We start from the raw sequence: 24,829 nt of genomic DNA, 5'->3' as shown, positions 1-24,829 counted from the left end.
CTTTGACCATAAAAAACTAGCCAAATTACCACTAGCTCTTAAAAAGCAAGAGGCAAGACACCAACACCACTGGATCAAACCTGTTCATGTTCTAGGGCCATTTCATACTGCACACATGAAAATTATTACATCTTCAAGAGCTAAAAGTAAAGTGGAGTAAACTCATCAACATTTTCACCACAGCTCAGCAACAGCTAAAGTGATGCTGTAGGTTCCATGAAAGCAGGGGGATTCAGAGACTTTGTCACATGTTGACTAAGGCCAGAACCTACAACTAGAGCCCTGTTTTGGAACCTGGGAAAATGAAGGAGAAATGCAAAGGTTGCACTTTAAAACGTCTTAGTTTGCCACAGTTTAAGTTCTCCAAAAAGCAAGCTTAGATACTTCATAATAGTCTGCAGCTTTAAACATTGGCCTTGCTTTAGATGGAAATGGGGAAGGAGTCAAAAGGGAAATGACACATTTTCCCCTTCAGAATGTACAGCAATCTGTGTCTCCACAGAACCTCAATAATGAGCACCAAACTGTGAAATGGGTTTGCAATTTCTAACACGTGTCATCATTTAGTACTCCTTAGGTAACTGTAATACAAATTTCAGTAATTAAGTTGTGTACCTGCTGTAATATATTTGTAAAAGCAATAGTCTTTCTATGAAAATGAGATATTGACTCCTATGTGTTAGTGCAAATTAACGAGGTTCTACTGTATACTGCATGTAAGGAACAAAAATGGGAGAGACAGGAGGAGGAAGGATGAGTGCAAATCTCAAAATTCTTCAGCTCTAACCCTAATTAGTTTGTGTCTCAAGTTCTCTGGATGGCAAATTTTCAAGCTACGTCAGAATATGTAACAAAGCAAAGTAGAAAGTTCATTTAAGAGACTGGGAGGGAAACAGGTAAAAAACAATCTTACTTGAATTCCGGTTCGGAAAAGTGACTTGCATTGTCTAAACAGGTAATTAGGTCTGGAAAGAAAAAAGGTTAGGTCAAAAGGATGATAAAGACAACAAGCTTGAATATGCTTTTTAAAGTGCACAAATACATAAATTTGAGACTCTGAGGCTTAACAAAAAGTCTCAGAATGAAAAAACCACATTACTACTAAATTTTCTTGCAAGAGATTTTGTATTACAGTAGAACCTTGCTAATTTGTCTGAGTAACTGAGAAATCTACTGAGAATATGACACAACACTACAAAAATTCATTTTCGGTGCAGCTTAATTTTAATTTATAACTATATTTCAGAGATAAATCAGAGACAGAAACATATGCTCTTTTCACAAAATTAAATTAATAAGCTAAAGAGGCCTGTGCTTTTATCATTTAATGGTTCTGCAGTGCTGAACACAAGCACCACAGAGAACAAATGTTAGAATGCTGCATTACTGGCATCCATGACTGATACCACAAATCTCATGTTTGTGTTTGCTGTGTATCAACACATACAGTCCAGAATACAGAGAGGAATGCATCAAAAATCCTACAAAATTAAAAACTGAAACTCTTTATCCTTTCAGAATAACTTCCAGATAGGGTTTTTGCCTTCTGCGGCAGTTGCTGCTGCTCCTTCATTTCCTTGCAGACCACGTATATCACTCACCTTTACAATGAGTGGGAGGAGATGCAAAATAAAATACAGCAACCTCTTTCAGAGGCTTAAAAGAACAAAACCAGGGGGAAAAAACTAAGAAAAACACAAAAAACTAGTCAGCAGACTATGTTATTAAAGAGCTGAGGAAGTACAGGAGCCTGCTACTGAAATAAAAATTTCCACAAGGTTAGTCTGTAAAATATATAGAGTTTGATAGGAAAACTTGTTAGCTATCTGCCACCTTGACTATTGCCTGAAAAAAATTAATTTTGTCCTGAATCTGAAGCAATTCTTTCATTTATAACAGACAACTGACATTTTTAGTCTGCTGTTCAAGGAAAGCTTTGAACTTTGAAATTTCTTTAGAACTACAGCAACTTTCAGGTAGGCAGTCAAATTTCCTACACGGAAGTATCATGAAAAGTGTACTAAATTTTTAGAAGTTAATTTGTAAGAATATGTGAGTAAATTAATTGGTTCAATTGAATTGGAAAAATTACAAAATAATTATAAATACCTGACTTATCTGTGGTTGAATAAGCTGCAAGAAATCCACGTCCAGATGTGTGAATTCCACTCATGAACTGTACTGTGACTTCATTACTTTTTGAAGTGATTAAACCATCCATTTGAAAGCCAAACCCACAGTATTTTCCTGTGGAGAGAAGGAGGAGAACAAATATTGATCCAAAATAACACATGTAATAAGCATTTTATTCGATTTCCAGCCTCTTATTTCATCTGCAGTGTAAGCTCACGTTAGTTCTGGTGTATACTCAAAAGCAAATACACGAGAATGACACTAAACAATGTGCTTAGTGACCAGTTAAAGCAAATGGCAGACTGCGAGTTCCACATTTGTTTTGTCACTGTCCAAGGTCTTGAATTCCCCAATACCTGCAGATAAATGTGACCTTATCCCATTCACCTCTAGCCATGCATAACCCCCACAGTCGGAGCTTCAGAGAACATGAGGAATCTCACAAGGGAAAGGATCAAGTTAGGACAATGAGAAGCGTCTACAGAAGCAAATGAGAAAAAAGCTGTCCTTTTCACAAAGTTACTGGAGCACTTCTTCCTCATAGACTCTTCCATGGTTTCTGTCACATACTTTCCCTAATTCTGGACAGCAACAGGCACAGCTCACTGCATTTCAGCAGTATCATATATATATCATGTATCATCATACCATAGGTAAGCACCACTAAGATACATTACCAATTAGTTCTCTTTCTATTTTATCACACCTAAAAATTCTAACAAAGGTTCTGTATCTGAGTGCTTCTCTTGCCATACAAAATGAACAAAAATAACACAATTTCAACTGCTGGAGTCCACAGATATTGGCAATATTTGCCCTATGAAATTCTAGAATTGATACCAAGTCACATTAATGGATGAATTGCTGTTAAACAGGCCCCAGTCAATATGGAATTCTCCAGTCCTATTAATTAGAAGCTTTAGTAAAGATACTGACCAGTTAATTAACTTGCTTAGAAAAAAATAATCTTTTTTTTCTACAGGCTACCATGATCATTCAATATTGTAGAAACCATCTATAACCCTATTTAAGATTCTGCAGTGGATAACCAAAGAGAATAATCACCAGCAGGAAATGACACTGCCTCTGTTTCAGCTCATCATTCCACTTGCTTTCCTCATAATGAGTATGTTATCATACTCAGAAATAACAGAAAAAGAGGTAAGACTCCTTTCTCAAATAAAGGCAAATTACCATACTAATGTAAAGGAAATGGAGTAACGTGTTCCTGCAGGAATAGTTCTTAACAAATATAATACAAAATAAATATAACATGTATGTCAATTTCTTTTGAAAAGTGAACTGCACTCCCAAACACTATCAAAATAATTTAAAAAATTATAAAAGTTAAAATACAAATTCCTATCATTATTCAGAGCTTTCTAGATGTTGCTTATTCAGGTTTTTTTAAAAACAAAGCAAGGGTATCTTCTAATAAGAAACCAGAAAAGCTTTTTTTTTTTAAGTTTTTTTCAGCCACTGGATCTTGTTACATGAGTGACCATCATGAGACTCCTCTCAAAACAGCATTTACCCCCTTCTTCAGGCAAATGCATAGTGCAAGCCATTTAAATCCAGCTTGGATAAACTCTCCAGTGCTGCACTTTATGGTTCCCAGCAAGGCATACTTTTGAGACTAAATAATTATAAATAATTTTTCTAACTCTTCCCTGATTTTTGTCACTCTTTTAAAAAGCAAGCACTAGGAAGTGAAAAAGCATGACTGCAGTTACACTTCTGTCAGCTGTGTGTGCAGAAGATGTAATATTGCTATTTTGTCTGTAGTTATGCATTGAAGGATCTTGAGTGCCTTTGTACAGCTACAATACACCAGGAGAGGGAACTCCCGTGTCTTAAATAAGTACATCTGATTGCAAATGCACAGTGATTTGACTGTATTGAAATCTTATAAACTCCTCTAGATCTTACACTAGAGACAAGCCTAACACTGAGCATCTGAATCTTCTTTAGATTTCTTCATATATACTCAAGAGGCTTGGAATAAGCACTAGCCCTTAAAAGCTTCATTAGAAACCCTCTCTGTTTATCAATGAACTCACTAACAATTTATTTTTTTAATCTAACCTGTCAACTTTTAAGTAATTTTGGGTAAAAAAAAAAGTATGATTGAATTTCAGATTTTATGTAAAACAAGTTATGTAAAACAATGTTAGACCATGTCAGTATCTTGAATGGATAAACTTAGGATAAGTCCAGATTTCTCCCATGAAAATTCAAGTCATTGTTTAATCTCTCCAGTGTCTGTTGCTTCAAACACAAAAAAAACCCCAAAGCCTGCCTCATCTGTATTTGCCACTGTTAACATCTCTGTTTGTCCTGTGATTTAATTTATTAAGAGCAGAAAAACACACACATTTCCCCAACATACTGTGCTACTACACTAGCAGGCCACAGCTGAAAAGCCAGGGAAACAAATAAAGCAGGAATTTACTCGAACCCATTAAGTCCCTTGTAAAAGTGAGTAATAGACTTATCAGAACTTGACGTTCCTTGCCATTTAAGGTATTCAATGTTTCCTATTTTAGACCAAGTCTGGCTCAACAGCTCCAAGCACATACTTATTTTCACACACACTTACCTAGGTAACAGTTGGAAAAGAGGGTTAATAAACCTAACACTCACTGACCTCTTTAGAAAAAGACTCAATTTAGTGGGATCAGCATTTGAATTGCACAAAAACAGTCTCAGTGAAGTAAATATTTTTCTGTCTCCAAATTAAAGCTTTAGGAAAGAAAACAAAGTTCATCTGCATAACAGCTAATTTTAGAAAAAGAAGAATGACAGTTCATTTTGAATTTTATGCGAAGTAACCGTAAGAGTCTAAACACCCTACATATACCTTGATGTAGATGATAAAATCACACTGCTATTTGAAAAAAAACTCACTGACTTCTGGTCGCGAAATTCTCCTGAAGACAACAAAAACTAAGAACATTATCAGAGGATGGAACATACCTTTTGAAGCCTGTCATCCTTTAACACCACCAAGATGAACAGCTCAAATCAGAGTGAATTCATATAAAAAGAAAGGCATTTCAGGTAAGAGATAGATATATATATATTTGCACCTTTTTTTTTTTTTTTTTTAATGAAGATGCTTCTAGTTTTACAGTTCCCTCTTCAGTGCTTACAAGAACTTTGCAAGCTACTAGGAAATGTCAGAGGCAAAAAATCCACATTACAGTGGAGATTCCTTTGAGAATCTCAAGAACTAAAGATTATAACAGGATCTGTGGTGCATTTATGATGCAGCTGCTGTTAAAAAGCAACGAAAGTACCAACAGTACACCTGAGTTCTATACAAGACAGCAGTTCTCAAGCAGTGACAATTGAAACTCCTACCTATTTCTGTCCTGTTGGGGCCAATGCCATTGTGAACTCTCAGGTAACTGGAATGACAGGAATCGGAGTCATCAATATCAAAATCACCGAACTTGAGCTGAAGTCGCTGCCCAGGCTTCACACGGATCTCCCACTCACACACGGTGCTGTTGGGAGAGGTCCGGGGGTAGTTTATGGAGGCCAGGGTCCCGCTCTCGGGGCCCAGCACAGTGTGTCCACAGCCATCACCTGGGAAAGAGCAGAGAGAAATCAGCTACCACGCTCATCCTCAGAGCCCCACATCACACCCCTCCAGCACTGCCAGCTCCAAGGTAACTCATGCAGATGACACAGTAATGGTGACAAATACCACTCAACTAACAAACTGCTCCGCTTAGCACTAGAGGTGGCCAGAGAGCTGCCACAACTTCCTCAGCAAGATGGAAAGTGGTCCATAATGACTTAAAAAACAGAATGTACAAGAAGTGTCCCTGCTATTTCATATTTCCGTAACACCTCAGTACAGAAGGAAGTGGGTGCTGAAAAGGACAGAGAAACCTGACAATAAAACCAGGGCAGATTGGTTTTACTAAGTTACTCTACTCACAACACAATGAAAAACAAGTACACAGCCATTGGACAGCAAGTAAAATACAGCATATTAAATACAGCTCTGACCACTACCAAACTGGAAATACATTGTTTTCTACTGCTACTATTTTAATTCATATAATCAATTTTTCGGAATTTGCTGTGACTCCAACCCGAAGCCTTCTACCTAACTTGTGAGTATTAAACAGTAATAACAGTACTAAAACTAATTTGTTTGACAAATGGAAAATAATAGCACAAATTGTGTATTGTCAATATTGAATTATAAAAAGCAAACTGATAAATTTGATTACTCAACAGCTAGACATGCACTTCACCCAGTATGTAGCACAAAAAGTGAAAGAATTTCTGTGCTGGTTTAGAAATGTGAATGTTCTTAGAGTAACATGCACAATGATCACCATGATTCTTATTGACAAAAATTTGTTTTGACAGCTAAAAGTGTTTAATAATATGTGTAATTTCTCTACTAAATACAAAAAGGTAAGCTGAGCTTTAGGTAGAAAAACTGTACACATACTTAAGAAATTTAACTAAATTTCAAAATTCTTAAATGTATTACATGTGAGACTGAGTGGAAAAGTAAGTCCAATGCACTGAAGTGATGTGGAAAAAACAAGCCCCCGTGATCAAGTGAACTCGGTCTGATTCATCTGTTTACAAACACAACTAATTTTTGCTAACAAAAACTATTGTCCTTATAATTTGAGCACATTGAAAGATAGCTGCATGTTATAAAAGCTAAATTACTACTAGTACACAGAATCATAAATGGATGCAGATGCAAACTGCAGCTGTTTATCGTGCTAGCAGTCTGGAATGAAAATGATACATCCTTGGAAAAGTTAACTGGAATATCTGCTTAGTAAAATCAAAACTTGTATTTGCGAAGCTGTTCTTCAGCCATGTTTTCATTAATGCAATTTGCTTTAAAACACATTGTTCTATCCCATGGCAAATATTTCCATTTGGATGACAGCTGATCAATTACTCTTCTAAGTCAGAGTTTTTCTAACACAAGACACCATTGTTCAACATTACAAAGAGGTAACCTAAACTGCATGTTTTATATAGCACTATAATCCTGGTTTCTTTCAAAAGGCATGTTATAAACCTAAGAAAAGTGAAAGATTTATTATGCAGAGCCTGTATGGCTTTGGTTTATGAGCTACTAAGTGTTCAAATGTCAAATTTCTGATCAGCCTTAATATGCTAACACTTAACAATAAAGGATTCCTTTTCTAGTAAAATGTATTCTCACAAGCAATGTATACTCACATTTATATACATTTTCACAATGTATACTCACACACATTACAAAATGCATGGAATTTATTAGATTAACAACAACAAAAACAACAAATATATTCATGGTGATACATGGGGTTAGCATTTCAAGACTCTTTATATTGCAGATATAAAAATAATTATCAACACAAGCAGCAATCAGTTCTAGGTTATGTCCTACACAAAAGCAATGAGCCACTAACCAGTTCTGTGCTTTTCCTGTCCCATGATGGGGTAAGCAACTGCTTATTCATTCACAGATTGAAAGTACTCTGCAAATACACTGACACCGTGGCCTTTTGAATATGAAATCATAGTAGCATTCCCCTGTATGGGCAGATAGACTGTTCTGAGTGCATTTTAAGGAAAATAAAAATCCTTGCATGAACTATAATGCTCAAAAGTTACCTAGTTCTCATTTCAATAGGAATGCAGTCACCACAAGAATACTATTTCTTAAAATCAAGAATACCAATAATGCCCATGAATCTGTATCTTTGATTCTTCCCCACCTTCTTGCATCTTAAGCCTATGCTGCTGGAAATCAAAGACAAAGGAAAGCCTGTGTCTCCTCATTGACCCAAAATGTATTTAAGCTGTAAGCTTCTCCAGTTAAAACTAGAAAAGATCATGCCTAACATTCATAAGACATATCATTTAAAAATGACATTACTTCTTGTAGTTTGAAACAATGTCATGTTTCCCATGGCTAGAGAGAAAAACTTTCTCATTTGCTTCACACAATTTAATGGAAAATCAATCTCAAATCTCCCTTTTGTTGTAGGCTTTCTTAAAAACATGAGAGGAAAAATATTCCTCTATCCATATTAAAGAACTTGCCATCAAAGCATACTAGAAAGGAAAGGAAAGGAAAAACAGCTGTGCCAAACTGCAGCATCTTACTATGAAGTTGATTTTTAAAAGTAGCTTATTCTGAATGGACATTTTAGATCTTTTTATTGTATTTCACTTAGTGATAACAAAAACGCCAGACACTGCATGCCTGAAGACTCTGAAGATTATCATGGCATATACAGTCTGCCATGGGCAGCAGCATCACTCATGAGCTATTTGGAAAATTTTAAAAATCACAATTCCAGTGAAACTTGTAGAACCATGAACCCATATCTTGCTGTATCGGTACTATAAAAGGGCAGTTCTTGAGCCTCTCCATGTAACGTGGTGCTTCATCATTTCTGCCACACTTCTTTAAACATCACTGATGAACTCCAGAGACACATGCACACATCTAGCATCCAAGAAGCAACCTGCAATACTCAGCAATTTCCCCAAGAAAAAGTACAATTCTTTTCACTACAGCAGCAGATATAGGACAGTAGTCACTTTGTTCATCCTCAAGTCATTAAGTGCCACAGAATCTTTTGCTTCTTTTGCTTCTGTTAACCTGTGAGAATGGATTATCTAAGAACACACAGAAGACATCAATTCCCTAATCAATTATTCCTGGATGGGCTTGTTATAAATGAAAATTGATCCAGCCAAATTAAAAATAAAAAATTTTATTTTGCAATCAGATTCTATCTAGCCAGCCACAAGGAAAGAACAGCGCCGAGACCGGGGTCGGTGCTGGATGTGCAACAGAGAAGTCAGCCTCAGGGGAGGTTTCCTCTATGCCCACACCATCCTCCTGATACGAGGTTTTTATAGGGAAAGTTCCGCCCGAGGCCAGGGTTTGGGCAATCAGTCCTTTCTTCCCATTCAGAGTCCCAAACATTTATGAAATTTCTTTTCTTGGCGTTGGGGTGGAACAATCCCGTGTCGGTGTTGATGAATCCCCGATGCAGTTCCGGGGCTCCAGCACTCCCACGTAGCAGCATGGAGGAGTTCCATGCTATCCATATCTCGGGTCGGGGACGCCATGAGCAGCGCCTGGGCGTCCCGTGTGGCCCCAGATACGCCCATCTCTGGGCCAGCCACAGCCATTTGCTTGCAAATGAGATTTCAACATAGACTGAGTTTTACATGTGTGGGGGCAGCTTCTAATACAGACGTGTGTTTTCCAAAAAATACTAAATATTACATACACCATATTATAATTGTCGTGAATTACATTCACTACACATAACAGGCTGACAGCCTCTCTTGTCAGTACACAGCTGAACAAGTCTGCTGCTTTCTTCCAGACTTCTCTCTCACACCACAGGCCTCCTACACGTGCAGGATAGATAAAGCCCTTTGTAGAAGCACAAGATCACTGGTGGGCACACTTCACACCTGACACGAGGAGGGGCTGCAGATGTCCATCCAATCTCACATGTCCTGGGGACCAAGTTCACAGCAAAGAGGAAAAGTTCAGCTCTTCACCAGAAGTTGTGTTAGAAACAGGAGCACCTCTTAAGCAGCTGGCAGAGGAAGGCAGAGTGCTGCCATCAGGAGAAGGATCCACCTCCTCTGAATGCAGCCTGGATGAACCCTGCTGGCAGAGTTCATATGACCCCCGGGCCATGGCACACTGATGTCTGATGCAATCATGCAGATGGTTGAAAATTTCTTAGAGCCGAGTTCTTTACATCAACAAAATACAGGACTTGGACCAACACAAACATACCAAATCCATGGGATTTTGATACTTGAAGAAAATGTGGGATTTAATAAAATGAAAAAATACTGAGCATGCAGGAGTGGGTGCTAGGTTATTAATACCCACAAAAAATATTAACTATACTTTGTAGCTGTGGAAGTCAATTAATCAGACTTTTTCCCCCTGAAAAACAGTTGCTGTTAGACTGCTAAACTTGTTCTTACTATCAAAACATGTTTAAAATAATTTTTTAGACCAGTGAATACTTTCCCATTACTTACTTGGAGAAGAGTGAGATAAAGACATGAGACAGTTCAATATCATAACCTATAAAGCATAGCTGATACATATCAAAACACCAATCTCAATTTTAAAACATGGCACTGCCTTTTGAACAGACTCAGTTTAACCAGTGGGTTTCCTGATAATATTTTACATATATAAGCTATTATTTTATGTATGTTTGTGACTAAATATTGGAGATATTTGTAACTTTTTTAACCAAGCACAGGTAGAACCAGATCTGTAATAGTCATGTAAGCAAAAAAAAGGGTGTTTTAAAACATTCATTTTAACTTCAAATACACAACTCTTTCTGATTCAATACATTACTGTAATTTCTCCTCTTCTGCTCAGCTCCTGTGCTCTGCATTTCCATACTTTGTCTCAGCATACCACTAAAAGACACTGCATCTGCTTTTTGCTTTTCTCAGTGTGTGCAAGAAAGTTTACACAAAGAGCAAAAGAGTTCCACGAATAAGAAACACTGAGGAATTAAATTACAGAGACATCAAATTCTAAATAGCTTTTTCAAGTATTTTCAAATGCCCATATTTGTGTCCTCCAAACTCACTGCTTTTCCACCAAATTCCACAGAGTGATGTTCTTCAGGAAGGAATCTGTCCCACTGTCAGAATTAATTTTCTTAACAAGCCAGCAAGCACACAGTCCACTTTGATCTTAATGCCATTTACTTGCCTCAGTAAGACACTGGTTTGGGCATTTCATCCCACTACAGATCTTTCACAACACAAAACACCCCACAGTGCCACAAGCAAGGCCACAGCTCAATAAACACTTGAAGGCACTTTAAATTAGCACAGCCACAGACAAAAGCTAGCCTTGTCTGCCTCTCACTTTTGGCCACATGTTCTCACACCCTTCCTGGTACTGGAGGCAAACATTTATGCAGCCACATGGCCAACCAGAGCAGGGACTTGGCATAAAAACAGCTCTTAGTTTTAACCTAGAGCAACCTCCTAATTTATTTGAGTATGCATATGCAGTAGTGCCTTCCTTGACAGAGGGGTAAGACAGTGTGAGAGTAGGGGAACACCAGCAACTGCTTCTTTCACCAGCACTGCCAACCCATGTTTGCATTTTAAACAACCTTCAATGCCAACCAAAGAGGCAGAAACCATCTATGAACTTTAAGCTAGTCCATAAGCTTTACTGTACCTTCTTCACAGCAAGAAGGAAATAATACTTTGTGCAGGAGATGATGCCTTGTGGAGAACTTGAAATCATCTCTTAAAATGAAAATCTAAAGTAATGGAAATTATACTTAGGAAAAAGACAAAAACTGAACATCACTAGACTGAGTACACATGTGTTCAAAAGCATTCAATTTAATGCATTCCTCTTTCCACCCTTGTGATAATGAGATGTACTTTGACACCTGTACACAATTGCATAAAAATAGAATTTAACAGATAATGTGGTTTAGGGCTTCTTGGTTTGTCACAAAACTCACAGATTTGCAGAAGAAAAATTAAGCACCAGTGGCTTCTTTCCACCACACTGAGCAAGGCAAGATGTTTTTCTCCATATCTTAACCATTCTGGAGCCAAGTTAAAATAACCAGATATGGGCTTTAACTGGCTGCAGTCCTGCTGAGGATGCAGCAGCTGCCAGCTGTGAACCCCTGTGTGGTCCTGCAGGCAGTCATACATGCACAACAGGCTCAGCACACGTGCTCTATCTCTAGGTGCACTATCCTTTCAGAGGCTAAAGCTCTGAACTCTTGAGAAGTAACCACACAAAATTGCACCTCTGTAACTCACCTTTCCACTCAAGACACTGAGGATCTCCCACCTGCCTCACTCCTGTGAGGATTCTCTCCAGAAAAATCTCCATGTTTACATGCAAGTAGATCTACAAGTGGCTTGTCTTGCCAAGTCTAATTAAAACACTTTACACATCCTATTTTTGCATTTTTAATTTTTTATTTTAAATAAAAGGATACTGAGTGTTCCAACTCAATCAGAAAATGCAGGAGGGAAAGGAAATACTTTGACTACGAAACAAATTCCAGGTTTTCCTAAAGCACAGGGTGCAGTTATAAAAGTGGGGGTGACAATCCACGACTTTTTTTAAAGCCTTTCAAAATATGAATAAAATAACCAATATAGAAACATTTCACAATACACAGAGCAGTAATTCCAAAGGGATTGCATTTGAACTGATGACTATCTGAGCTATGAAAGCTGATGCATCCAAGGCAGCCCTTAACCAGCTGATGACTGAAACTACAGAGAAGCACTGATCGCATTAAAAGCCTAATACATAAATTCCCACAGCATAAAGCAGAGAAAGGAGACATTTCTTTTTCTCTTACATTAATAAAATAAGAAAACATTCCTGAAAACCTTGAGAGCCAAACATCTCCATTCAGTAGCAGGAAAATAATTTTCCTAAAGACTGCACTAACGTGCTAGAAGGCCACTGGCTTGAGATGCACACAGTAACAGCATACGAGGTTCTGAAAGAACGCTTCCATTGCTTTTTTTAACACCAGCTCAGATGCTTGATTACTATAGCCAGAGACATGTATATGTAAAACCAGCATGCACAGTACTGCTTAAATCCAAAATGCAGTACATTCTTACGAGTACGAGAGCTCCAAAGGGTATCTGCACAAAAGAGTGATTCCTGCACTCTTTACAGGAGCAGACAAGGCTAGCATGGCCTCAACAGGCTCCCAGATGATCCTGTACTGGGAGGCACCCTCCCAGAAAAGATGCTCTGCAGAACATATGGATATACCTTTTGCCCACCGGATTCACACACCCACTTAAATAAGGCTCATTAACTGGAGGAAGAAAAATAACGTTGCTGAGGTTCTTGTTTTCAAAAGCAAAGAATATCCTCTCTTGTTAGGTCTATACTTCTGATACCAGCTCACTTCCCTTCAGGAATAGCATTCCTCCACAAAATTCTTAACAGGCACTGTTCCTCCTCTCTAAATCTACCTTCAGGGTGCCATGCTGGGAAGTTAAAAAGAGCATCAGAAAACCTGAAAAAGCCTACCTTAACTTTCAGCCCTGCCCTTGAAAAATTCTTCCATACTTCTCAACACAGACATTAAATGGATTTGCCCCAGCAGTCCTGCCTAAATGGTACCAATGCCTGAATCCTCAAGCTGCACAACCGCATCTTCAAAACACTGCACTCTTAAGTAAAACTGTCCCACTAAAAAAGCAGACCAGTTCATTAGAGCACTGCCCTCCTCCTTATAAAACACTTAATCTGATGTTAATTTGAGGGACAATAAATCTCTCATGCAAAGATCTGAGGGTCTTTTTAATCAAAATTATTTCTTTTGGATTTGGCTGTGACTACCTTTCTTCCAGATCAGCCCTGCCAAGGCCAATGCATACCAAGGGCAGCGAGACACCACTTAATCTAATTTAGCAAGAACAGAAACCGGCACAAGGCAGCACATGGCAATCGCTCATGTGACACAGCTTTGTGGCACTGCTTTGTATTCATACACCCGGAGCTCTCTGCAGCAGAAAAACACACCTGCAATGGGCTACCCCAGCAGCTGGAACCCTTGTCAGTCCCTGGCATAGCAGGAGATCATCCCTTCCAAGACCCATTGGGAGAAGCTGCAGCCTCCCTCCATCTCGCTCAGCCACAAGATTGCAGCTAGAGCCATCTTCTCCTGGCCTCGTTCCTTCTCCCCAAACGATGGCTGATGGAGCAACGCCTGCCCAGCGCTGGACTGGCCACAGCCAGAGCCACCACAGCCTCCCTGCAGGAGGAACAGGCAGAGTGAGAGCAGGAGTGCTGCGGAGAGGAGAGCACACCGAGAACTGAGGAGAAATAAGGAAACACAAATACTGCAGCTGAGTCCCCAAACACAGACTGGAAATCCATTTCATGAGGCTCCATGTGCACAGGGATGCGAGTTCTTTCACTTCCTTTTTCAGATGACGGTAACTCAGCACCAGACATTCAGAAATTGTTTTTCTCTGCTACACTGCAGTAAGCATTTTTAAACTATTGTGGTGAATCACTTCTTTGCACTTTCTTCAACAAGGCTTGAGCATATAACAACATCCTGATGGGCTGCTATTTGTTTAGAACAAAATGTGGGAATTTCATTCAAAAACAAGCATCCAACACTACACCCTGCAAATAAATCTGCTTCAAGACACTGGGGAATCAGCTTCCGAATAAAAGGTTCCTTTTGACTTTAGGCACTTTTCCCCTGTTTTACAGGTACATTGGTATCCACTAGGAATCCCAACAGATGGCTGGGATTTTGTTACCACACAAACCAGTTTGTGTGGTAACAAAGTTCTTACTCTACAGACCCTACAAGCTTCACACCATCAGAAATACTGACACATTATTCAACTTCTACTTTGATGAAAGCTAAGCAACCATTCCTCCTCAAGCTGTGTTTTTTTAAATTAAAAAAAAAAAATAGGCTAAACTTAGCTAATGAACAGACCATACCAAATTTATGTCAATACCTAAACAGCTGCTAAGAACGCTGTTTCTCAAAATTCAATCCACAAAGAGCAGCAAGCTTAGCTGCTGGCTTGCTTTCATTCACACCTGACTAATTACATGAAAAACCAAAAAAATGCTCTAATTATTTTTCAAATATCTCTTTCCTTGCAACCAGGATCTAGAATCACTACAGAACTGTTTAAAAATAACAAGAGCTGACTTGCACAGCCATCAGCTAGACAGTCCCCAAGGCATGATATTATGAAATGCAGCACAAGGCACTTCTGAAGGTGTTAGAGCTAATAGAAAATGCTCCATTTTTGAAGACAGCAACACATTCAAGTTCAAGTCTTTGACCAAGGAATTCTGAATTACATACACTGAATGATTTTAATATGATAGGCTGAAAAAAAATCCACTTGAATCCTACACGATAATATAGTGGGCTACTATGAAAAACATATTTACTACAGCAATACCTGCACTTTTTCATTTCTCAGTTTGCTGCTGTATGGAAGGAGAGGAGTACCATTTGACCCAATAATAAAAACAAGCTTCACATTGACCAAAATAATGTTATTTTTAAATCAGTTCATACCAGTAAGGTGCTCTACAGAAAAGCATGTGAGAAATGAAAACACTATCTTCAGAAAAAGATTTAAATACCATGTTGTATGTGAGCCTTAGAGCTGCTGAACAGTAGGAAAGAAAATGAACAATTACTTAATAACAGAGGTTAATAAGGTAATGAATGAGGCTACATACATAGTATCACTACACAGTATCAATCACTCTACTTTTATAAAAGAGCTTAAAAGCAACATTAATTGCAGAATTCCCCAAGTCTTGGTTACTTTCACTGTCAACCAAGATAGTCCCTTAGAAGCCTGATCACATATTTAATGCCCTGATTGAGTAATAACTTTGTGCAGACCTTCAAAACCTAGATAGCAGCTTCATTTCTATATGGGATTCCTTAGACAAATTGGAATTATGCCAGCATTTAGAGATGCAGGACATGGGCTCCCCAGCCTTCTCCAGAATAAGATAAATAAAAATATTTTGGCAAGGAAACAGCCCCTCACTACCAGAACTCTTCTTAGAATCTTCAGCAGTTTCTCACATTGAAGCATTGTATTCGACAATACCAGAGTCTCCCACCTTAAAACAAGCTCTGCTTTTTGTTAGCAAATAAATTTAAGCTTGCCAATAAAAAGGTTCCCCTCCTGCTCAAAAGTTAAACTTCTGAGCTACCTTTAAGCATTAACTAGAGAAACACTGCAAATTGAAATCAGGGTAGAAGTTCTTCAGTAGTTTCCCAAAGTACAGAAAGATGAGGTTTCACACATACCTAAAAGCCTGCTGTCCTCACAAGTGCCACTTCTTGCTGCATGGTCCCAGCCCCTTTAACACACCCCTGACTACTCAGTGAGCCAGTTCAACTCAATCATTGCAGGCAAATTATGACTCTTCCCTACCCCCACAATATTTCAGTCTAGAGTAATAAACTCAGTCTGCTCACCAAAAGGTCAGACAAGTGTCAGGTCAATAAAGCATGATGTTCCTACAGCATGAACTAACACCGTGCTGCTGCCTGCCTCAACCAGCAGCGACCTTCAAAAGACTAAACGTTAAAATAGCCCAGTTTCCTCTCGAAAGCAAATAGGTCTTCTCCAGCTCCGTTATAAATTCCAAGAAAGCAAACCCAGCTGTGTCAAATGCTTATTAGCATTCGTTTTGTACGTGTACAAGAACATACATGCAATTAGCTGGAAATAAGAGGAAAAGGTCCACACAATCACCTTGTTCTATAGATGCAACACTGAGCTTCTCCCATTCAATTAATTAATTTTAATTAATTTAATATTTAATTTAGATGCAATTAATTTAACTTAGAGTGCATATAGTTCCTAATCCCATTGTGCATTTAAATGCAGCATTTCCATCTCTGAGACGGAAAGAAAGAGGAAGTTATATGACAACTTAAAACAGTTTCTGAGGAGATCAGTTTCTGAAACGATGCAAGACCAGTGCAAGAAGCAAGTGGAATTGAAAAAAACCACAAAGGTAATCTTCCCAAATCCAGATGTGAGTTTCAAGATGCTGTCAAAACACTCACTCCCACCACTTTGTCCCAAGCACACGATCAAAGTGACAGTCACAGTGGCATCCTCTGATCTTCTGCCATGAAGTGACCAAATTGTGCCTCGTAATTTTCACAGTGCTAAAGCCTGCTCATTAATTCCACCCCAAGAGGAGAAATCTCGTCGATTTCTCCAAACAAAACAAAACAAAACAAACAAACAAACAAAAAAACCAAAAAACAAAACCAAAAAACCCAACAACGCCTACCACCCTGTCTGTCACCGGTTCGGGACTCTCACCCCTCTTTACGCTTCTGCATACTCTCGGGCGAGTGTAAGTTTATTTTCGCAGCAGCAGTAGCTGCCCTGTGCCCGGCTCCCGCCGAACACGTCCCTGCTGCAGCCGGGGCCGCCCGCGGGCAGCAGGCAGCCCCGGCCCTGCCCGAGCCCCTCCGCAGCCCCGGCCGCTGCGAGCCGCGGTCCCGCCCCGCTCCCCGTGGGAGTGCGGCAGCGGGCAGGAAAAATGTTTCTTCTTTAGTTTTTGTGTTGGTTTTTTTTTTTTTTTTTTTTTTTTTTTAAAGGGGCTCTTCTCTCGCTCTTTGTGGGCCAGGCAGGGGACAGGTTCGGCGTCAAGGGCCACATGTCGAGGGGCGCCCCCTGCCAGCAGCGGAGCCCCGGAGGGTCGGTTCCCTTCCCCGGCCGCCGAGGCTGCGGGGCTCGCCCGCCGCCGCTCTCGCACCCACCTTTCTGCGCCTCGGTGCCCCGCAGCAGCAGCAAGAGGAGGAGGAGGCTGGGGCGGAGCAGCAGGGCCGCCCGCCGGGTCCCCGCGGGGCGCAGCCGCCCCGGGCTCACCATGGCCCGCGGCGTGGCCGGCGCGCCCGGCGGTCCCGGGACATCGCGGGCTGCGGGGCGGCCGCGCCGGGCCGCGTCTGAGCGCTGCGCGCCCGCCAGCCCGCCCGTCCCCGCGGCCGCCCAACCGCTTCCGGGGGCGCGGCGGAGCCGCCCCGCTTCCTGCCGCCCTCCGCCCCGCTCGGCCGGGCCCGCAGCCCGGAGCCCCGGCGGCTCCGCCGAGCGCGGGGCCCCCTCCGCGCCCGACCCGAGCCGCGCCTTCCCGGGCGGACTGCGCGGGGCTCACGGCCCAGGCCAAGTCCCCGGGTCCCAGCCCCTGAATTCCCGCTCTCTTCCACCTCCGCCCTCCTCTGCGAGCTGGCTACGAGTATTTCACTTCTTTGAGCTTTTTTTCCCCCTCGCGAAGTAGACATGAAGGCAAAATTTCTGGGAAAAACCCAAACAAAAGTCCTTGGAAACACGAGTATTGCAGTTGATAACAGAACGGATAATCTGGTGTCAAAGGTTAAGCTGGTGTCAAAGTGCTCCACACACAAATGTGAATGCAGCTCTAGATGTGGGAGAGCTTGGCTATGAGGCCCCAAGCAATTGCAGCTTCAGCCCTTGTCCCCCAGCTTTTGAACACACGCTGTGTGTGATGGGAGATATTTCCAGTGGTTGCACTGTAAAACTTGTCTTTAGGAAGAACTTGTTCTCCGCTTCTTCCAAACAGCTCTACAAAACAGATACTGGTTCCTGGCCAGTTGTGTCCAGTGCTGGCCCCACCAAAAGGACAGGAAAACCATCTCAGGAGCCAGTCTTACCCAACCCGCAGAGTTGCTTGAAGAAGTATTTAGATTATGTTTAGTAATTGATTTAACATTACTATTCCTTATTAAGATGCTGAAAACTCAACTGTGGCCAAGTCTATGCTTACAGCTTGTTAAGGGCTTTGTACAAGGGCTGTTATAGCCTGTTGACAAAGAAACATGGAGAGCATTACATTTCCTTCCTTGAGTACCATACCCCATACCATCCATACCCCTTGTGCCAAATCACAGAAGATTCCAGAATAGATTTGGATGCTCAGACTAAAGACAGCAAAATTTTGTTGCCCATTTTTTATTTGTTTGGCCCATACTTGTGCCACAGCTACTAGAAGTAGCTTTTCATATAATTAGGGAATTATAAACATGAGAATTTTAGAATATTTCATATTTTTCCCTTTTGAAATCTTTTAATGACATGGGAAGATATCCAAATGAAAGCAAAATCAAGGAAGTGTATCACAGAATAATTTTTTTAAAGTCATCTTACAAGATGTAATAGCCACCAATACATCCTGCAACACCTAATGGAAGGTGAATCAAAAATAATTTACATACATTGCTTTGTGTTCCATTCATCAGACACAGAAGTTCATGCCATAGGTCACACAGAGCAGTTACATCACTACAATAACATCCTTTCTGTACTACAGAGACCACATTCCTAAGATCACTAATCATTGGTGGTGTTGTGCACTGGAAAAATCACTCCTTGAATAATTTCTGGCTTAGTGGTGCCGTGCATTAAGAGGAGCATCTGAACATCCTACACGTAATTCACTAACAGACCTGACAGAGGTTTCCTCCTGTGTTATGTTCTGTTCTCAAGGTATTTTGTGAACTTGATTTAACTATTCTAAATAGTTTATTTGTGCATGTAAAAAAATGAGCATCTGAATCTGTGAAAGGGTTGATTTCTAAATGGGGTGTGTAAACTTGCAGAATTCCTAAGACCAGCCAGAGGCCAAATTTGCCTAATCTATCTTGGAAGTTTATCCCAAAGCTACATTCCCTGGCCACAAATGGTTTTTGTGGACCTTAGCTTATATATTTTGCAAAGGGAGCACCACCATCCTGACAGAAGCAACAACAAACTATTAAAGGTTATACACCTTAAAAGACTCAAAGATTTCTAGAATCTACAGAACCCAAGGATTCCCAATGCAACTGTTTGAAATACTTGTCTTAATATATGGTTTTCATGCAACAGAGCAATCTGAAGAATTATATAAATCCAGATGGTGACTACAGCTTTCAGAATCTTCCTTCTGAGAAGATTCCAGCACAAAATGAATTTACGTACACCAGCTGCAGAGTACTGCATAGTTTGGTCTATGAGAGCTCCCAGGCAGCTCCTCTGGGGAAAAAATTGTGTAAGAAAGACTTGATTTTAGTTTGTGACTTAGAACTGTCACTGACATCAAATCAAAACAGATACAAATTAAAATGTTTTGGGAAGAAAACACAAATATAATAACATATGATACCAATCTCATAAGGCAAATTGCCAATACCTTTACAAAATCAGCACAAATACTGTTTTTTCAGTATCATAAGACAGAAGACCAAACCAGCTCCTTAGTGCTGATAGAAAAATGTTTAGCCGACTAAGCATTTCTATAATGTTTCCTTCCCATTGTGAGTAATTTCTAAAGGTGACAGAAACTATCATCTCCATCTGGTTCTCTCATTTCCCTCGAGAAGCTTCTGAGTGCTGGGCTTCTTTCCCACCATAGCTCTCTAGATTTTACATTCTTTTGTTGCATTTCAAAAGCTGAATTCAGCTGGAGGGCAGGGCTGCTATTCAGAGAGAGCTCCACCAGAGCAATTCCAAGGTCTTGCATCTGGGAAGGAATAGCCCCATCCAACAGTAGAGGCTGGGAGCTGTTTAGAAGCAGAAAAGGACCTCGATGTCCTAGAGGACAATTTGAAGGTGTGTCAGCACTATGCCCTTGCAGCCAAGGTGGCCAACAGCGTCTTGAGCTGTATTAAGGAGAGGGCCAGGGGAACAATCTTCCATAACACCTCATCTCAGTACTGTCACTGGTCTGGGGCTCCCTCCAGTACGAGAACAATAGAACAGGGTCAATCAAAAGGCCTCCAAAAGAGTCAGGGGCTGGAGAACGTGATGCACGTGAAGAGGTTGATAGAGCTGGGTATTTTCACCTTGGAGAAAAGGAGACCCTGTTGCTGCTTACAACTCCCTGACTGCAGGACAGGACTGGAAAATGGAAGTAGCCTCTTCTCATAGGTGTACCATGATGACAGAAGAGCCAACAGACACAAATTGCAGTGCAGTAAATTACTAAGTAAAAGGGAAAAAATATACCATGAGGATGGTCAAACACTGAACTGGGTTGCTCAAAGATGTTGTAGAACCTCCATATTTAGAGATGTTCAGGACTCCCTTAGCCCTCATCAACTGGATCTGATGAGACCTGTTTGAGCAAGGAGCTAAACTAGATAACCCCTGAAGGTCCCTTCTGACCTGTTATGACTGCATGATTTTAAGGCACCAAGTGATGTTCTATGGGTGAAAGTCCTATAGTTCCAGGTCTAGATGTTCTAGGACCTAGCTTTTGTTGCTCTTGGCTACTTTTTTTTCATCTCATTTGGGATTTCTGGGTTTTGTTATAGCTTCAGTAAAAATCGTTCTACTCATCTCTTTGCTCTCATTTTTTCTTTGCTCCAGGTTTTATTGCTTATTATGCTGATTATTTTTTAAGAATAACAACAATTTAAATTCATCCTTTTAGAAAGGAAAATGGGTATTGATTATATATTACTCAAATCAATGTACATAATTAGTATCATCCTTTAGAAACAAATTTATAAAGCCACTATGATATGGTGGCTTTATAAACCTGAGGTTTATTAATAATGAACCTGAGGTTCATTATTAATTCACTTCAGCTGGGAGCCTCATGACTGTACATAAGACACATTTATTTGACACTCTAGAGTTATTTAGTTGCTGAGTGGTCTGTGTTTTTAAAAGAGAATAAACACTTAACATTTAGTTCTGGATTATTTTTGTAAGAAACATCTGTGAATTTTACTGTGCTGAAAGCCATTATCCGGGGAAAACAGTAGCATAAATTCCAAGAATAATTTTTTTTTTTTTACATTTTTACTGCACTGTATATATGAAACAATTCAGAGAAGATGGTGATAAGAAAAATGCAAATTTTTTTCATATTTAAACACTGTAAATAGGGAAAGAAAATATTAGGGAGGATCTCTTACTGTCTTCTACTCTTGAACAAATTCTTGTTTATTGGAACAATGTCCAATTGTTAAGATCCTTTAAGCAAGAACAGTTAGAAAAACATTAAAGACAAATTGTATCTTATAACTGTGGGTTTTATACATTTAAATAAAAACTGTGTTTCAAAGTACTGAGCAATTTAAATTCCCAGGATGCGGTGAATCCTCTGGCTCAGTGAAAGCTGAAGGAGGAGCCTATGATTACTATAGGATTAATTAAGCACAGGTAAAATTTTAATCATGGCTTTAGCTTCTGTGGGAATTAAGAACATACGTAAGTCTGTACTATTTGGCTTAATCAGGAACTATGAATCTTCTACTTCAATTATTTCCATACATTTCCTTTCTGTTTTATAGGTAAGATACTGCTTTTCACATTCTCTTCAGTGTATTGCATTTTTGTCAGGAATTAGTTTTGTCTTTTAGCTTTTCTTCCTGCATGCAAAGCCCAGTTTGAAACAATCTTTCATCACTTGCACCTGCTCCAAATTCTGTATTTTGTCTATATTGTTCTCATTCGCTGCCTGCATTCTTATTTGTTATTAGCTCTGAATTGATTCAGTCACTACACCAGGTTGAATCATTATTTGGTTTATACTGATTTCTGCTCCCAAACTCATTGACCAGTGGCAACCAAAAAAGCTTTAGATGTCAGGCTCCTAAAATGCTGAAGCTCTTCACTGATAAATTTACAGGCTTGAGGAGAACAGATCACATTTATGATGAGGAGAATAATTAAGAGCACCCTTTCTTTTGTCCTTTTGAAGGTGAAAAAGAGGAATTAAATGTGGCATGTTTCAGGGCTTTGTATCCAGTCTAAAGGAAATCCTATGTCCATACATCAGTGTGAGAGACCAATATAATGTTTAGCAATATATTTTTGCCTAATGCTGTATACAGAGGAGATGTCAACAGAACCTTGAGGTGAGACTATAATGTAACAACCTGGGACCTGCAAAGACAATATCTGGAAGGTAAGATCCAAAGGGAACAGCTTCAAGCAAATTTTCTGTCTCAGAAATAGATGCAGATGAGATTGGTATTTCCTTTGCAAATAAATTAATTTGTTTCAAGAATTTGTACTTTGCTTGTTCTTAAAATTGTGACTGAGAGTATTGAATTGTTGGTATCAGCTCTTCCTCTTCCAGGTAAAGAAACTGGAGAGCAGCTTGATTTTTTCTGATCTTTTGTTGCAGTCCCACCCAACACAAACTGAGCTGAGTTAAACTGCAACCATATCAGTACAGTGATGCGTAAAACAAACTGTAGTAAAAAGAAGAGAATCAAAATGTGAAAGTATATTTTAGAAATACCAGATTAATGATGAAAAGCTTGATAGCTTTTGTACAGATTTAAGTAATGTGCCGCTGATGGACAGCCCTAACTGGTGCTGATGAAAGTCAGAGCTAGAACTGGAGGCAAAAATAACTCAAATTCAAACAAATTGGTGTAGCATTTAACTGAAACAGCAGAGAATTTTAATTTTAAATGAAAGAAAGCCTGAAAATATTAAAATCTTTAAAGCTTAAAGAACCTTTAAAAGCTTTAAACTTTGCTAATAAAGACATACATAAACATTAGAACTTTTGATCAAATTTGAAGATGACATAGGATTTTTTTATGTGAAATGCAAGTTTTTTGCACGGGGCTAATTTTTCTCTCTGGAGAACAGCATTGCCAATTACTAAAAACCCACAAACTTGTGAGTTTTCTTCTGTTATTGCCAGCACTTGGAGGCTGGCAGGCAATGACTGTCCAAGTTCTTCAGGAGTCTCTCCAAATCCATTTTCACTAACATTTGTATTACTCCTATCTCATTCATGGGAGAGGTTGACACTACAAGGTTGCAATCTCATCCAACAACTCACATCTTTCTCACAAAGTCTTACCCAAAGTACACTTCAGGGCCTGTGTTGGCACAGAAGTTATGGTGTTGCACCTCAAGAGGAGTGGGTGTCATTTGCCCATTATATCTGAAAATGCAAAGAGACTGGGGAACTGATTATTGTCAGTCACAAATTAAAAAAAAAAAAAAACAAAAAAACAACAAAAACAACAAAAACAACCAGGCTTGAAAAAACAATACTATTTAAAGAAGATGCAGGGCCAGGGAGTTTTTCTTCTATCTTTTGTTTCTTGGCAAATGTAAAGGGAAGGAATTACCAAGTTGAGTATCAGAAGGTTGGAGCAGTAACTCACAGGCTTCCTGAGACAAGGCCCAGCAACACAGATGTGCAATGTTTTTCTGGGAAGCCCTTGACCGAGTGTTTATGTGCAACAATTCTGTTAATGCACAGATTGAGGAAGCATGGCAACCCAGCTTGCTCTAGCAGAAATAAAAGTTAGGGAATTCTTGTCAAAAAGGTTAAGTAAGTATGGAACCAATACTTCTCAGTGTATTTCTAAATGTTAGGAATTAAAACCTTCAGCTGCTTGTATGTTGAGAAGGAAAAGAGTGTCTTTCTAGACATAAATAGAAATAAATATATAAAATATATACATTATATATCATGTATATTTTACATTATATAAAATAAAATATATAATTTTATATACATATACATCTATATTATAAATATAAAATAAATACATAAATATAATATATAAATATATTTTGAGCAGAATGTCTGAGTACAATGTTGCAGATCAGGAGGGTTTTTTCATTAGGTTGGTGACCATTAAGTCCATGATTATATCTCAGTGTTAAGTTGAAATCTCCCTGCTTGAGCCCATTTCAGTCCAAGAAGGTATCAAAAATGGGGATGGCTTTGGTGGTAAGTTACATACTGAGATATGAGGTCCAGTCTCTTAAACAACTTCACAGCAATGGGAGAAAGGAGGTGAATAAAAGAAGCCCTTCTTTCAGCATGAAGATGAAAAACCCTCCTGCAGCCTCTCATGCAAGCTGTAACGACGAGAATCAATCAGCAACACTGATGTGCTTTTATTTCCATCTCCAGTATCCTTGGGCAGCAGTAGCCCTTCATTTTTATGTCAGTGAGCAGTGTTCTCTGGGATGTATTTTATGTTTCAGTAATGATTTACGTTCAATCTGCTGTAATAAAGGCCAGATGATCAACTCTGTTATGCAAATGGAAGCATGGAGAGAGCAAGGAAGTCCTCAACTTGAAGTGGCAGAAGGAACAAATGCCATTCTGTTTATC

General features: G+C 39.5%; 2 protein-coding genes across 3 annotated transcripts in view; one reads left to right on the top strand and one right to left on the bottom strand.

Annotated features, from left to right (window-relative positions):
* LOC100221041 (cell cycle control protein 50C-like) overlaps positions 1 to 14,357 on the top strand; it is a 45,996-nt gene extending 31,639 nt beyond the window's left edge. The window contains exon 9 of one of the 2 annotated variants that reach the window (XM_072931483.1): positions 3,116 to 14,357. The gene's annotated coding sequence lies outside the window, so the exon portion shown is untranslated. The remainder of the gene's footprint in view (positions 1 to 3,115) is intronic. The other variant, XM_072931566.1, reaches the window with a different exon arrangement.
* The window catches only part of DCBLD2 (discoidin, CUB and LCCL domain containing 2), a 37,281-nt gene extending 19,661 nt beyond the window's left edge, over positions 1 to 17,620 (bottom strand). Inside the window, exons 1-4 of the mRNA XM_030285694.4 lie at positions 17,487 to 17,620; positions 5,497 to 5,724; positions 2,110 to 2,247; positions 914 to 965 (exon numbers count right to left, since the gene is read on the bottom strand). Of these exons, the coding sequence (XP_030141554.3) occupies positions 914 to 965; positions 2,110 to 2,247; positions 5,497 to 5,724; positions 17,487 to 17,598 (530 nt within the window). The 5' untranslated portion in view covers positions 17,599 to 17,620. The remainder of the gene's footprint in view (positions 1 to 913; positions 966 to 2,109; positions 2,248 to 5,496; positions 5,725 to 17,486) is intronic.
* Positions 17,621 to 24,829: the final 7,209 nt, after the last annotated feature.

This window comes from Taeniopygia guttata, chromosome 1 (assembly GCF_048771995.1).
Source record: "Taeniopygia guttata chromosome 1, bTaeGut7.mat, whole genome shotgun sequence".
Classification (NCBI taxonomy): Eukaryota; Metazoa; Chordata; class Aves; order Passeriformes; family Estrildidae; genus Taeniopygia; species Taeniopygia guttata.
Note: the sequence above shows the minus strand (reverse complement) of the source record. Positions and strands in the feature narration are given on the sequence as shown.